This window comes from Boleophthalmus pectinirostris, unplaced genomic scaffold, assembly GCF_026225935.1.
Source record: "Boleophthalmus pectinirostris isolate CB_2022bp ecotype Guang Dong unplaced genomic scaffold, ASM2622593v1 HiC_scaffold_18, whole genome shotgun sequence".
NCBI lineage: Eukaryota > Metazoa > Chordata > Actinopteri > Gobiiformes > Gobiidae > Boleophthalmus > Boleophthalmus pectinirostris.
The window spans coordinates 1,781,701-1,796,144 of record NW_026571133.1 but is presented as its reverse complement, the minus strand read 5'-3'; the positions used below and the strand labels follow the sequence as shown (position 1 = coordinate 1,796,144).

General features: G+C 41.6%; 1 protein-coding gene across 1 annotated transcript in view; it reads right to left on the bottom strand.

Moving 5' to 3' along the window:
- Positions 1-14,444, bottom strand: part of nav3 (neuron navigator 3) — a 285,935-nt gene that overhangs the window by 55,136 nt on the left and 216,355 nt on the right. The window contains exons 17-21 of the mRNA XM_055153752.1: positions 11,467-11,651; positions 9,319-9,510; positions 7,230-7,282; positions 5,289-5,312; positions 550-573 (exon numbers count right to left, since the gene is read on the bottom strand). Of these exons, the coding sequence (XP_055009727.1) occupies positions 550-573; positions 5,289-5,312; positions 7,230-7,282; positions 9,319-9,510; positions 11,467-11,651 (478 nt within the window). The remainder of the gene's footprint in view (positions 1-549; positions 574-5,288; positions 5,313-7,229; positions 7,283-9,318; positions 9,511-11,466; positions 11,652-14,444) is intronic.

Here is a 14,444-nt window from a genome sequence, read left to right as displayed (position 1 = left end):
ACTACAACTACTTCTACAACTACTACTACAACTACTACAACACTAACTACTACTACTACTACTGCTACTACTGCTACTACTACTACTACTATTGCTGCTACTACTACTACTACTACCAAAACTACTACTACTACTACAACTACTACTACTGCTAAAACAACAACTATTACTGCTGCTACTACTACTTCTAACATTTCTAGTGGAGAGTCTGCTGCCTCCTTGTTTCCATGGAAATGTTGTTGCTTTGTCTAGAATGTTCCGCAGTATAGATTGAACCATAAATCTATAACGAAGGAAACGAGCAGGTTACAGCACTACGCTACATTACAGTTCAGATCTGTGGAGTGTCGTTGTATTTTTGAGCAATAGAAACACTTGTAATGAATAAATACTAGACGAATATCTTTAATGTCACACCATGGAACATTCCAGGCAAAGCAATAACATCTCCATTCCCTCCAACAGAAATTAAAAAAACAAAAATCAATAGCTGTTCTTGTTCCTTTTAATAAGTTATTCTGGGCAGTGAAAGTAAAGTAGGAGATTTACCGTAGTGTTTGGAACAGTTTGGCCCTTGGTTGAGAAAAAGAAAAGTACAAATTAACTCTATGTTGCTTTGCTTTCATTAAAACGTGATGGAGAAACAGCAAAACACACAGTGAAGGTTAATGTGACAAGACACAGCAATGTAAGCTCATGTTAGTGTGGGCGATTAAGGCAAAGGCTCATGAGGTCTGGAAACAGGGAAAACAGTGAAAACAGAGATTTGCAACAAGAAACAATAGAAAAAGATTATGAGAGATATGTAGGGATGGGACAAGATCTCCTGCCACAAGATCTCGAGAGACAAAAGTACCACAAAACTGTACACACGTGAGAATCTCATGAGATGTTTTCTCCCTGAATTTACTTTTGGCTTGGACAAAAAACAAGAGTTAAGAGCTGGTGAGTTGTACAATTTGAAAAGTTGGACTTGGAAAGAGGAGTAATACAATGATCTCTAAAACATTAACATATTGTTTGGATAATAAGGCGCACTTAAAATCCTTTAATTTTCTCAAAAATCTACAGTGTGTCTTATAATCTATTGTGCACCTTATGTATTAATTCTGGTTGTGTTTACTGACCTCGCACTGAATTTAAGTGGTACACGGTGCTCAAAAATCTGTCAAAATATTTTAGTACGACTTTGGTAAACTACGAAGCCGCACTGCTTGATGGATTGTTGGAGCATTACGGCTACTGTAGTCATGAGCCTTGCATCATAAATAAGTCATGTCTTTTAGTCCAACAGAAGCTGACGCATCAGCGTACAAGGAGGGAGCTGTTTGTTTTTCAGCGCTTGTAGTTTATGCAAATGAGCCATGTGGTCTTAAGTTTTGTTTCTGCAAAACGTAAAGAAACGTGCGCAAAGCTGCATTAAACACATTATTACTCAATATATATTTGAGTCGTCCTCGAAGGAAATAAAATTCCAAACTTAAATGATCCACCCACATTCACTTTCATAATACACATTCACCAAGACAGGAAGATCTGTCAGTGGATCGTGGATGCCTGGGCTAAGGGATCAGTTGCAAATGTTGTCCGTTTCGCTTAATGCACCTTATAATCCGGTGCACCTTATGTATGAAAATAGATAAGAAAATTCAATGCCTTGTAGTCCGAAAAATACGGTATATAAAATTAATAAAAGTAAAAAAGAAATTAAGTCAAAATCTCGTTTTTTCTCATTCTCGTGGACCTAATCTCGTGGTGTGTCTTATCTTGTGACAATTGTGTCTCGTCCTATCACTTGAGACATGTTATGCTGTATTCAGGTTTTTAGAATACTTTCCAATGCAATTTTGCATTTCAGTATAACTTAAAGAAGACATATCGTGCTTTTGTCTGCTATATAGTTATAATCTGTGACATTTTTAAAAAACGAAATAGCTACATGATGCTGCGGAATCCCACGTGTACCATAGATGAAGAAAATAAAACTAGAGAAGGAAGTAATGACATTGTAAAAACTTATAAATACAACTTCATAACTATAATATGGTAAAAATTTCTAAAAAACTCTGCTCGCTTTTGCATTATAGTTCTGTTTTAAAATACAGAATATCTACGCAACAAGTAGAATTAGCTTTTTGCTTTTTCAGATGATACAGCAAACCAGCAGAGAATGAAAAGACTAAAATTGCAAAGGTTCTACGATGCAGAGGTGGTTTTGAGCATCGAAATGATCTGACTGAGATGAACAGACTTTAAAAACACAGAGGAGCTTCATGCGCCAGAGACAGGTGGGCGTTTTGGCCTCTGAAGCGACAAAAAACGAAAAACTAAACATACATGATTCTAGACACATGCACAAATGAACTTCAGCATAAAATGTCTCGTTTACAGTCGGCGGTGGAGAGAGCGGGAGAGAGGGGAGGGCTCGATGAATGAAATCAAAGGAGAATCAGTGATTGGCTGAGCGGAACTCACAGAATGATCCCAAATGAAAAGGTCAAAGGTCAGGTTTGGACGTGGGATAATTTTGAGGAGGATTAAACACACGGACGAGGGAGAGAGTGATACGGAAAGCAATGCAACACAGTGTTAAATTGCTTCATTGTAAAACTCTTATTATAATTAATTAAGAGCTGAAATACAAATGGAGTCTTTACATGTTTGTTTGTTTAGATCACTGTTTGTGCTTCGATTGACATTTGGACAGAGAGAAAGAGAAAGTAGCATGGATCCACAGCACGCACAAACACAGCCGAGGCAAACGCAACCCAAAACATGCAGCAATCAAATTCAGCTTTTTAAATCACTATTCTCACATTTCTACTACATATTTACTGATCCTGAGGTATGCAGGAACACAGTGACATTACCTACTTTAGCCAGAAGGGGGCAGTACTACTAAAAGTTACATCTACTCAAGTACATTTACTCGGGAAACTTTAAAATTGTACTTTTAAATTTTCGTTTTAAGACTACTCTAACTTGAGTTTTGGGTACAAAAACTTTATGTCGACAATATGAAATAATTTGAATATTTTTATTCTTTTTTATAGCCTTTGCTTTTAAAAATACCAGATTTCTACATTATTAATGCTTTCGTGCTTTCAATTATACCAGTAAATTAATCTAGAAAGTTACTCTTACTTAAGTTGTAGTTGTTGCGATACTTTCTTGGGCTACTACTTTGTACTTCTTCTTGAGTAAAACTATTTTAAAGTAATGGTACTTAATATTCTTAATTTTCTGGGCAACTCTAACCATCTCTAGTATGTTTATGTTTTTAGATTTGAACTGGCCACCTTCTATGTTATTAGGTTTTTTGTTTTGTTTTTTCAGACCAAGAGTTTGTTTTCATACCTGACTTGGACTGTTCACTCGTGGTCTTCCTCGGAGTCACGTGATGTTGCTGTGTTGTGTCGCTCAGTTGATTTAAACAGGTTTTGGTGCTGTTTTTCTACCAGTGGAGGCAGGACGACAGCGCCATCTGCAGTCCGACTTTCTCAGGACAGTATCCCAGGTGCGTGAGAGTAAAAAAGTTCCCTCCTCCCGGTTTATCGTCCCATGCAACAATGTTTTTACTCTCACACACCTGGGATACTGTCCTGAGGAAGTCAGACTACAGGTGGCGCTGTCGTCCTGCCTCCACCGGTAGGAAGACAGCACCAAACCCTGTTTAAATCAACTGACTGGACACGTCACAGCAACATCACGTGAGGAAAACTGTAAGTGATCAGTCGAAATGTCAAGTCTGAAAACAAACTCTTGGTCTGAAATAAAACCCTAATAACATAAATTAGACATAAGACCAAATGGACCTCATTGGCCACCTCCTAGTCACGGGGCAAATACTTTCCAACTGTGCTACAATAGGTATTTCAGTTGGTCTAGTCATTTGCCCATTCACCAGAGGTTTAACAGTTCATGCTGCTGCCATTACAAAACATTGTGTACAGTATATATGAATTAAAGGGTCTGTTTTAGACTATTGATCTGTCATAATATTGTTTCTTCATAGAAAACAGACCAATCTGTGTATCATTCATCCAAATAAGAAAATGAAAAAACAACAATTTGCTGGACTTTTGCACTGCATACGGACTGAACCAGGACTAAAACAGGACTAAAACTGTCTCAGTCCTGGTCTCAGTCCCAGTCTCAGTCCCGGTCTCGGTCTAAGTCTGGTCCTGGTCTAAATCCCTGTCTCAGTCCTGATCACCCAACAGTCTAAGAGGGCACACCTCTGGGCCCTTCCCAACACTCAATCCTGGTTCAGTCCTGGTTTAGACCTGGTCTAGACCTGTTTCAATCCTGTTTTAGTCCTGTTTCAGTGTTGGTTCAGTCCATAAGCAGCGCAAAAGTCCGGCATTGCAGTTTATGTCACGTAAACAGGAAACTGCCGTTATCCGTTTTTTCCATTATTCATTTAAACACAAAATCGAAAAATAAAAAAAATGAATTGTTATCTGTTTTTCCATTTTGGTTTTGGAGACCAATAATGAAGAAAATAGTTTAGTATAGTTACTAATAGTTAATACTAATAGTTAATAGTTTTTTCATTTTCTTATTTTTGGTTTCATTTTGAAAAACAAATGAACGAACGACACACGGATTCAGACCTGGAGTTGTGTTTTGTTTCATTCACACGTTTAACACACAAATCCTGCACATTTAGGCTGATTTCTTGTCTCAAACTGAAAAAAAAAAACACTGTTCCACCTTGTGATGTCATGTGGTAATACCAGAAGTGCTCCCTTGTGTTTTTAAACTCCACACACCTTCACTAGAATCATTTGGACAATTTCAGCCCTTGGAATTGCCAAACTCCTCTAGGTAAAAGGACTTGTTAATTTGAAAACCAACACTTCATGACATCACAAGGTAGAACAGAGCCTTTTGAGCTTTGGAAATGTGAACTAATAATGCAGGATTACTTACGTGTGAATGAAACAAAACACAACTCCAGGTCTGTTTTTGAGAAGATAACAACTTTGTAACATGACTTAAAGCTCATAAGAGTCAATTTTGAGTAATATAAGACTTTGAAAAAACTTAAAACTTTTATTCAGTGGTGGTAATAGACACAGAATTGCAGCCACATTTTTGACAAACTGCCCCAGGACATCAGTACCAGCAGCCAGGCCTGACTTAGGAGTTTATCATTTATGTTTTCACCTGATCGTAAAGCAATTTTATCTCTCAGAATAAAACTATGAACTAATGAGAAACTAATATTTACTGAATCATTTGTCATTCATAAAAAAAACAGCCATGCACGAACAGCCCCTCACCTCTGAATGCGCCTTCTCCTCCGTCTGTGGAAGAAACACAAATAGATTAGAATATGACACGGCGCCATCTTGGATCTGCTTTCTCCTCAGACAAATTACAATGCACGGCGCGAGAGGCGTTTTCACCACAGCAGACAGACGCGCTAAACGAATTGGCCAACGCAAGCACTTCCCACCAGACCTGTGCTAAGCTATAATTAAAATCAGATTAATCCTGCACAAAACATCGCACGCACCGGGGAGGAGGAGAGGGAACAAAACGCAAAAATAGTTTAAAATGTAAATGACTGAGCAAATCGAATTCACCAGAGGAAATAACTTCGTGGGCAGAGCTTTGGCGATCATTAATGCATGGACTGTGTGTGGAGTTTGTACATAACAGAACAGAAAGTCCAAATCAGGTTTTGAGTTCAGTGAATCGACTGTTTCAAATAAACTCAAAATGATTACCGTATTTTTCGGACTATAAGTGGCACTTTTTTTCATGGTTTGGGTGTTTCCTGCGACTTATACTCCAGTGCGACTTATATATAAAAATTTTCAGACTGACAGCTGTGAGAGGCTCTAGGCTTATGTGTCAAGTATCTAGTACTACTTTTACTCCTGTACCACTGTCACTTTGCACTCTACTGCACATGCCTTCTGTAGAAAAAGCTGCTGTCTCGCTGCAAATAGTGAAATATTCAGCCGAAAACAGTAATCGAGCAGCAGAAAGAAAGTTTGGAGTGAGCGAGAAACTTGTGATTGACTGGTGAAAAGTGGGGCTGGAGAACACAGCTTCACGACAACCTGGCAGGTGCTCCATGCAACTTTCCTGGAAGTCACTGGATGAATTGACAAAGCCTAAACTTCAGTGACACCGAAAGCATCCTGTCGGGATTCAGAAAGGCCGGAATAATTCTAACTGGAACTGATGCTGAGTCTGACGACAGCGACACAGAAGAGGAAGCGGCGCTCTGTTTACCTCATGGATCTATGGTTTATCTCCGGAGGAGGTGTGGAGTTGCTCAGAAGTGACACCGAGAATGAAGAATTCAATGGATTTATTGATTTGGAGTGAAATCGTGAGTTTGGTAAACTTATGTTCTGTTGTTTATGCTATAATTATCTGTTAATATGTTAGGTTAGCATATTAACGCCTATTCAGACTGTTGTTCTCTGTTCTATTGTTTTTACTAGAACTCGCCTTTCAAGATGAAATATCAGTTCCTGGACTCTGATTTTACAAAATACATTTCCCCAAAAAGTGCGACTCATACTGTATATGTTTTTTTCTTCTTCATTACGCATTTTTTGGCCAGTGCAACTTATACTCCGGAACGACTTATAGTCCGGGAAATACGGTAACTTGGAAAAAGGAATTGAACTTAATTTTCATAAAACAGATACACGCAAAATAAAATAAACACTGAATTTCAAAGGTGCATTGCGTAAAATTTCTGGTGGAGGGTCCGTCAAATGTTTCTTCATGGAGATGTTGTTGCTTTGTCTGTAATGCTTCACAGTACAACATTAAACCTTTCTATCATCTTCCTATCTGTGTATGTAGGTATGTTTTAAGATATTTCTGAGCTATAAAAACAAATGGAACAAAAAAAAAAATAATTAAGCTAGATAAAACTCCAGACAAAACATCTCAATTTAAACAAGCCGGTGATGGACCCTTCATCAGAAAAGTTACATCTCTTTGGAACCAGATAAAATAAAAGTAAAACAATAAAAATGTGTCAAAAATTCATGTTTTTATTCAAGTGAGTATATCTTGATTCTGGATCAAATGAGACCTTAGTTTTTGTGTAAATTCGTTGCTATCTGCACATTTTTCTGTATTAAGATGCTCTATAATCTTAACCAAAAACTGCAGAAACTAACTTAACTAAGATCGTACTGAAATATTTTGATGAGACGCCTTTTAGTTGAGTCCAACGTGTGTGTACTTACAGCAGAGTAGAGTGAGGAGGTGCTAGAGACCAGAGACAGAGAGGAGCCGTGAACTGTGGACACAAAAAACACAAAAATACAGATTAGACGTGTGTGTTTGAGGGAGGAAGCGAGACATGAGAGGAGAGTCTTTACAAAGTTCTATATAAAACACCTGTGCATGGTTATATAAGGCCTCACTGCAGGAGTAACAGCAGGGAAATTAACACAAAATCATACCAAAACACACAGAGAGCATCAATGAAAGCCTCTCTCCTGTGGTTAAACGAGATCAGAGTGATGCGCAGACAGAGAACAGAGAAGCTAAAACTGTGTGTCACTCTGAATTGAGTTCTACTGGACGGCCCTCACTGAAAACAATCTGGACTGTCATGACTAATATTTGGATCTGATCGGTCGAAGCGCCACAACAGTAGAAAAATCGAACTTTTGTTACACCCGGACATTTAGAGAAAGGCACAGACATCTTCCCTATCCACAAATGCACAAACAAAACAGTCTGTATTTATTGATTTACCGTATTTTTCAGACTATAAGTGGCATTTTTTCATGGTTTGGGTGTTTCCTGAGACTTGTACTCCGGTGCAACTTATATATTAACATTTTCACACTGACAGCCACAAGAGGGCGCTCTAGTCTTGTGTGTCAGTATCTGCTGCTCCTGTTCCTCCTGTACCACTGACACTTGGCTCTACTGCACATGTCTCCTGCAGAAAGAGCCTCTGTCCTGTCTGTATCATGTCAGTCGATCGCAACATTACTTCTGTACCACTAAAATTTTCAGATTTAAACAAACATAAAGACAACTGAAACCATCCTGTCGGGATTCAGAAAGGCCGGAATAATTCTAACTGGAACTGATGCTGAGTCTGACGACAGCGACACAGAAGAGGAAGCGACGCTCTGTTTACCTCCGGAGGTCGTGGAGTTGTTCAGAAGTGACACCGAGGATGAAGAATTGAATGGATTTAGTGATTTGGAGTGAGATGGAGAGTTTGTTAAACTTGTTCTGTTCTGTTGTTTATGTTATAGTTTATCTGAAGAACTGTTCATATGTGACGTTAACAGTCTGTTGTTCTCTGTTCTGTTGTTTTTACTAGAACTTGACTTTGAAATGTCAGTTCCTGGTCTCTGATTTCTTATACATTTCTAATACATTTCCCCCCAAAAGTGCGACTTATATATGTTTTTTTAATTCTTCATTACGCATTTTCTGGCTGGTGCGACTTATACTCCGGAACGCATATAATCCGAAAAATACGGTATTTCTAAAATAGGCTGAAGTAGGTCTGTCTGTGTCGCCATGTTTTCTGCAAAAAAGCTTGGGCAAAATTTAAGATATAAACGCTTAAATCTATCAGAAAATGACTTAAAAGTAGTGAAATTATCTGTCCATGCAGCAAGATCATTTTACTTGACAAGTCATCTTAAAATAAATGACCTCTAGACTAGAATTAAACAACTCAGAACTCATAAGTAGACAATAAATCTGAAAACAAGATGAATAACCTGATATAAGTTGGCCAGATCTGAGAAATTTGCAGTGTTTGTTTTGGTTTATTTTGATTTGTTTGGGCGTTTTGGCTTTGGCTTCCGCACAAACCTCTACACTTTGAGTCTTACCGCTGGAGTCTCTCTTGAGTTTGTGAGTTTGAGATATCATGAGAATCCATCTGAACTTAAATAGTCACTCATCTTAAAGGTGCATTGTGTAACTTTTTGATTGAGGGTCAAGTCACCTGCTTGCTTCTACATGTCAATACTCTGCCTGGAATGTTCCACAGTGTGACATTGAACAGCTCTACTTTACATTTATTCAATTACAGGTGGTTTTATGGCTCAAAAATACCTACAAAAACGGGTATTCTGCTTGAGTGGGGTCACCTCTCCACAGATCTGACCTGTAAATTGGTCTGGTTTGGTCTCTGTGAAGATTTTGAATGAAGTTTAATGCCACACAATGAAAATTTCCAGACAAAGCAATCACATCCCCATGGAGAAAAGCATTTGATGGACCCTCCCGCAGAAAGGTTACACAATGACCTTTAAAAACACTCATGGTATTCTCCATTTAACCCTCGCTCTGTACCTTCGTCGGTGCTGTCCCTGAACGACCCCGAGCGGCTGATGGCCCGGGGTCTGTCCTCCAGGGAGGTGGCGCTGCCCCCTAGCGGGTGTCCCTCTCCGTACAGGTCGAAGGAGTCCTGGGCCGGGATACTGTTGGACCTGCTCATGCTGCTGGAGCCGGGAGCCACGTACTGCCCCCCGCTGGTCGGACTCACTGTGAGAAAAACACAACGTCATGTTATTGATTACACAATTTAATAAAGAACAGAGTAAATTAACTGAACATTGGTGAACAAGGTCTATTCAGATTATTCTCAAATATTCAGGTAATTCTCAAACATCCATTCTCTCTGCCCTATCCCCTTCCTCTCTTTTCCCTCTCTAACGCCTTCTTTTTGTCGGAAGTAGGGCAGAGAGAGTGGAAGATGAGACTAAAAGGGAGAAGGGAGTCATGGTGGGAGACAAATGGAGGAGGGAGAGAGGAAAAAGAGAGGACGGGAATAAAGAGTGAAAGATGAGACTGAGAGAAGGGAAAGAGACAAAGGGAAGGAGGGAGAGAGGAAAAAGCAGAAGGGAATAGAGCAGAGAGAGTGGAAGATGAAAAGAGAGATAAACAGAACAGGGAGAGCGGGAAAAGAGAGGAAGCGAAGACGACAGAAAGAGCAGAAGATGAGACCAAGAGAAAGAAGGAAGAGAGATAAAAGGAAGGAGGGAGAGAGGGACAAGAGAGGAAGGGAATAGGGTAGAGAGAGTAGAAGATGAGACCGAGAGAGAGAAGGGAGAGAGGGAGAGAGACAAAAGTAAGGAGGGACAGAAAGAAAAAAGAGGAAGGGAATACTGTAGAGAGGGAAGATGAGACCGAGAGAGAGAGAAGGAAGAGAGACAAGAGGAAGGAGCGACAGAGAGAAAAGAGAGGAACGGAATAGGGCAGAGAGAGAGTGGAAGATGAGACCAAGAGAGCAAAGGGAGAGAGGGAGAGAGAGACAAGAGGAAGGAGGGAGCGGGAGAGCGTCCAAAGGAGGAGGGAGAGAGGGAAAAGAGATGAAGGGAAGATTGTAGAGAGAGTGGAAGATGAGACCAAGAGAAAGAAGGGAGAGAGACAAAAGGAAGGAGGGACAGAGAGAAAATAGAGGACGGGAATACTGTAGAGAGAGTGGAAGACGAGACCAAGAGAAAAAAGGAAGAAAGGGAAAGAGACAATCGGAGGAGAGAGAGAGGGAAAAGAGAGGAAGGGAACTGGGTGGAGAGAGACAAAAGGAGGAGGAAGAGAGAGAAATGAGAGGATGGAAATACTGTGGTGAAAGACAAAAGGAGGAGGGAGAGAGGGAAAAGAGCGGAAGGGAATAGGGTAGAGAGAGTGGAGGATGAGACTAAGAGAGAGAAGGGAGAGGAGGAAAGAGACAAACGGAGGAGGGAGGGAAAAGAGAGGAAGGGAATACTGTAGAGAGAGACAAAAGGAGGAGGAAGGGAGACAAAAGAGAGGAAGACCAAGAGAGAGAAGGGAGAGAGGGAGAGAGAACAAAGTAAGAAGGGACAGAGAGAAAAGAGAGGAAGGGAATGCTGTAGAGAGAGTGGAAGATGAGAGAGAGAGAAGGGAGAGAGACAAGAGGAACGAGGCAGAGAGGAAAAAGAGAAGAAGGGAAGATGGTAGAGAGAGTAGAAGATGAGACCAAGAGAAAGACAAAAGGAAGGAGGGTGAAAGGGAAAGTAGAGGAAGGGAATAAGGTAGAGAGAGTGGACGATGAGAACAAGAGAGAGAAGGGAGAGAGGGAGAGATACAAATGGAAGAGGGAGGGAAACAAGATGAAGGGAATACTGTAGAGAGAGACAAAAGGAGGGAAGGAGAGAGGGAAAAGAGAGAAAGGGGAGATGATAGAGAGAGTGGAAGATGAGACCAAGAGAGAGAAGGGAGAGAGGATGAGAGAGACAAAAGGAAGGAGGGAAAGAGGGAAAAGAGAGGAGGGAAATAGGGCAAAGAGAGAGTGGAAGATGAGACCAAGAGAGAAAAAGGAGAGAAGAGACTAATAAAGAAAGGAGAACAAAGACTAAGAAGGAGAAAGAGAAGGGTTAGAGAAGGAAATAAACCCTGGCCTGTGCAGTTACAGTAAATATGTCTAAATAAAAAACACAGCTATAGAAAAAAAGAGATGAAATAAAACAGTAAATGTACCATTGCTTGTGCAGAGCTGTGTTTCCTTACATAGGTTGGAGTAGTGGTATTTTCCGGCGTTGTTACACGCTGCCCCCGGTGGAGACATTGGGGACTGCCCCGTGTCCTGTAGCCCCCCGGTGGAGTGGGACCTGAGCCACTCCTTCCCCTCTTCGTGTGAGGCCTGACGAGACGAAGGGGGGTACCTGGAAAAACCGACAGGTGTGAGACCAATCTGTGGAAATGTAGCGTGAAAAAACAGCGAGGGGAAAGGGGCATTCAAGTGAAGGGTGAACCGAAGTGCATTTAAAGCAACACTGGCCACGTTTACATGATGTTTTTTAATTCTGAATTAATTGTTCTGAATTAAATAGTTTGGAATTGAAATATTCTCCTTCGAGTTAACATGGAAAACACGTTAAATCGTCTTTATTTAATTCAGCTCAGCGTCTGGGGGTGGGGAAGGGTTCTGATTGGACAGAGACACGAATGAATTTACGTCGACCGGAAGAAAACACACACTTCAGCTGCTACCGGCGTTTCTGTCATCTCGGTTTGTCGTTACGCCGCAGACACAAACACGATCCAAACTTTTATCTATCATCGCGCTTTACGTCTGTCGGCTGAGGAGGAGAAGGGAGGAGTGTCGGAGAAGGGAGGAAGAAGACAAACTGAGTCTGAGGCTGCTCTACCTCAGCCCACTCCCACATCCCGCTCGCAAATCCAAAGAGACGTGGATGAAAGTCCGAAGCCAGGACTGGTGGAGCCGGATTGTCGGGATCACGTCAGAAGGGCGACACAACGAGCATGCGCTGAACGACCGGAATTATTTTTAAGAAGAATAAACGTTTACATGATTGAGAAATAAATATATTTGGCTTTAAAATTGGAATTTAATTTCTCTCCAGCTACTAGGTCAGGAATTGGAACACACTAGACGGTTTGCACGAACCCTGGAAGTTGTAGACCGCGCACCGGCCAATCAGCGAAGAGCTGTGAAGCCATGACGTCAAACTCAAGCGTCTGTCTGGGTCCCTTTTGTAGACAAACAAAAGGGACAAAATGTCGAGATGGATGTAGACGAAGACAGACATTCTGTGTTGGCAACGATTCCCGAGATCGAGGATTTAAAGCCGGAATAAAGAGAATGTTTGGTGAATTTTATCAAGGGGAAAGACGTTATTGTCCTTCTTCCTACGGGATTTGGCGCATTACATAAGTCACGACCAAATAGCAGTGATCAGTTAAATAAAAAAAGTACCCGCCTACTATCGAGCGAACAAATCCTGATGCTGCGAGGTCAGACGGTTTCCACAAAGTGAAACCGGCTGATGAACCACCCACTTAAGTTTAATTCCAAATAATCATTTTCATTAGGAATTAAGTGTTGACATGGTCTTTTTAAAGCAGAATTATTATTTTTTTTATTAAATTATTTTTATCCAGAATTAAAGCTTTCATGTAAACGTGGCAACTGTGAAACATTCCAGCTTGTGTTTTACAGAGGATGCAGTGTCCGTTTCAAGCCAGTCACATGATGTTGCTTTAACATCAAAAACATGCCAGATTAAGCAACATGCAGTTTTTTTTTTTTTTAGCTCTTTTTCGCTTCCTCTCTTTTTTTTCTCTCTTTCACAACCAAACCTCTCTCCCTCACTCCTCCCTTCTTCTCTCCTTCATATTAGCTCCAGTCTTCCAGTGGTCATTCCCGTTAACGCGCCACTCTCTCTTTCTCTCTCCCTCCTTCCTCCCCCTCCATCCCTCTCTCCCTCATCATCCCCCGTTCACCTGAGGTCGTTCCCCCTCACTCCCTGCTCTCATCTCCCCTCTCTCTCTCTCTCTCTCTCTCACTGCACTTCTTCCTTCATTCTCTCCCTTCCCATCCCTCCCCTCCTTCCTTCTCTCATCTCTCTCTCCTCCTCTTCTTTCTCTCTCTCTCCTGTTCTTCCTTCTCTCCCCCCATCCCTCTCTCTTTCATATTGGCCCCGGTGGTCATTCCCATTTTTTCCCTGCTCTCTTCTCCCCTCTTTTCCTCTCTCTCTCTCCACTCCTTCATTCTCTCCCTCTCCCTCCATCCCTCCCTCCATCCCTCTCTCCTCCATACACCTCCCGTTTTCCATCTGTGGTCATTCCCGTTCACTCCCTCCTCTCGTCTCCCTTCTCTTTTCCGTTTCTCCCTCCATCCCCCACTTCCTTCTCTCAACTTTCTTTTTCTCTCTTTCTTTTTTCTCTTTCACAACCAATCTTCTCTCCCTCACTCCTTCCTTCATCCGTCTCTCTTCCACACATCTGTGGTCATTCCTGTTCACTCCCTGCCCTCATCTCTCCCCTCTCTCTTTTTCTCCTTCTCTCCCTTCTCTCATCTCTCTCTCCCCCTCTTCTTTCCTCTCTTGCTCTCTTTCTCTCTCTCTCCTTCCCTCTCCTCTCCATACACCCCATCTTTCCGTCTATGGTTATTCCCGTTCACTCCCTGCTCTCTCTCTTTCTACTTTTCTCCCTCCATCCCTCCTTCCATCTCTCATCTCTCTCTCCCTCTTTTCTTTCTCTCTCTCTTTCCCCATCCCTCTCTCCTCCATACACCCTTCATCCGTAAATCTGTGGTCATTCCTGTTCACTCCCTGCTCTCGTCTCCCCTCTTTCCTCTCTCTTCCTTCTCTATCTCCATCCCTCCTTCCTTTTCCCATCTCTCTCTCCCTCTTTTCTTTCTCTCTCCTTCATCTCCAATTCCTTCTCTCATCTCTCTATCTCCCTCCATCCCTCTCTCCTCCATACACTCCCCGTCTTTCATCCCATCTGTGGTCATTCCCGTTCACTCCCTGCTCTTGTCTCTTCTTCTCTCTCTCTCCTCCATCCCTCCTTCCTTCTCTCATCTCTCTCTCCCTCTCCACTTCTTCCCTCTATCCTCCATACACCCCTCCGTCTTTCCATCTGTGGTCATTCCCGTTCACTCCCTGCTCTTGTCTCCCCCCTTTTCTCTCTCTTCCTTCTCCGTTTCCATC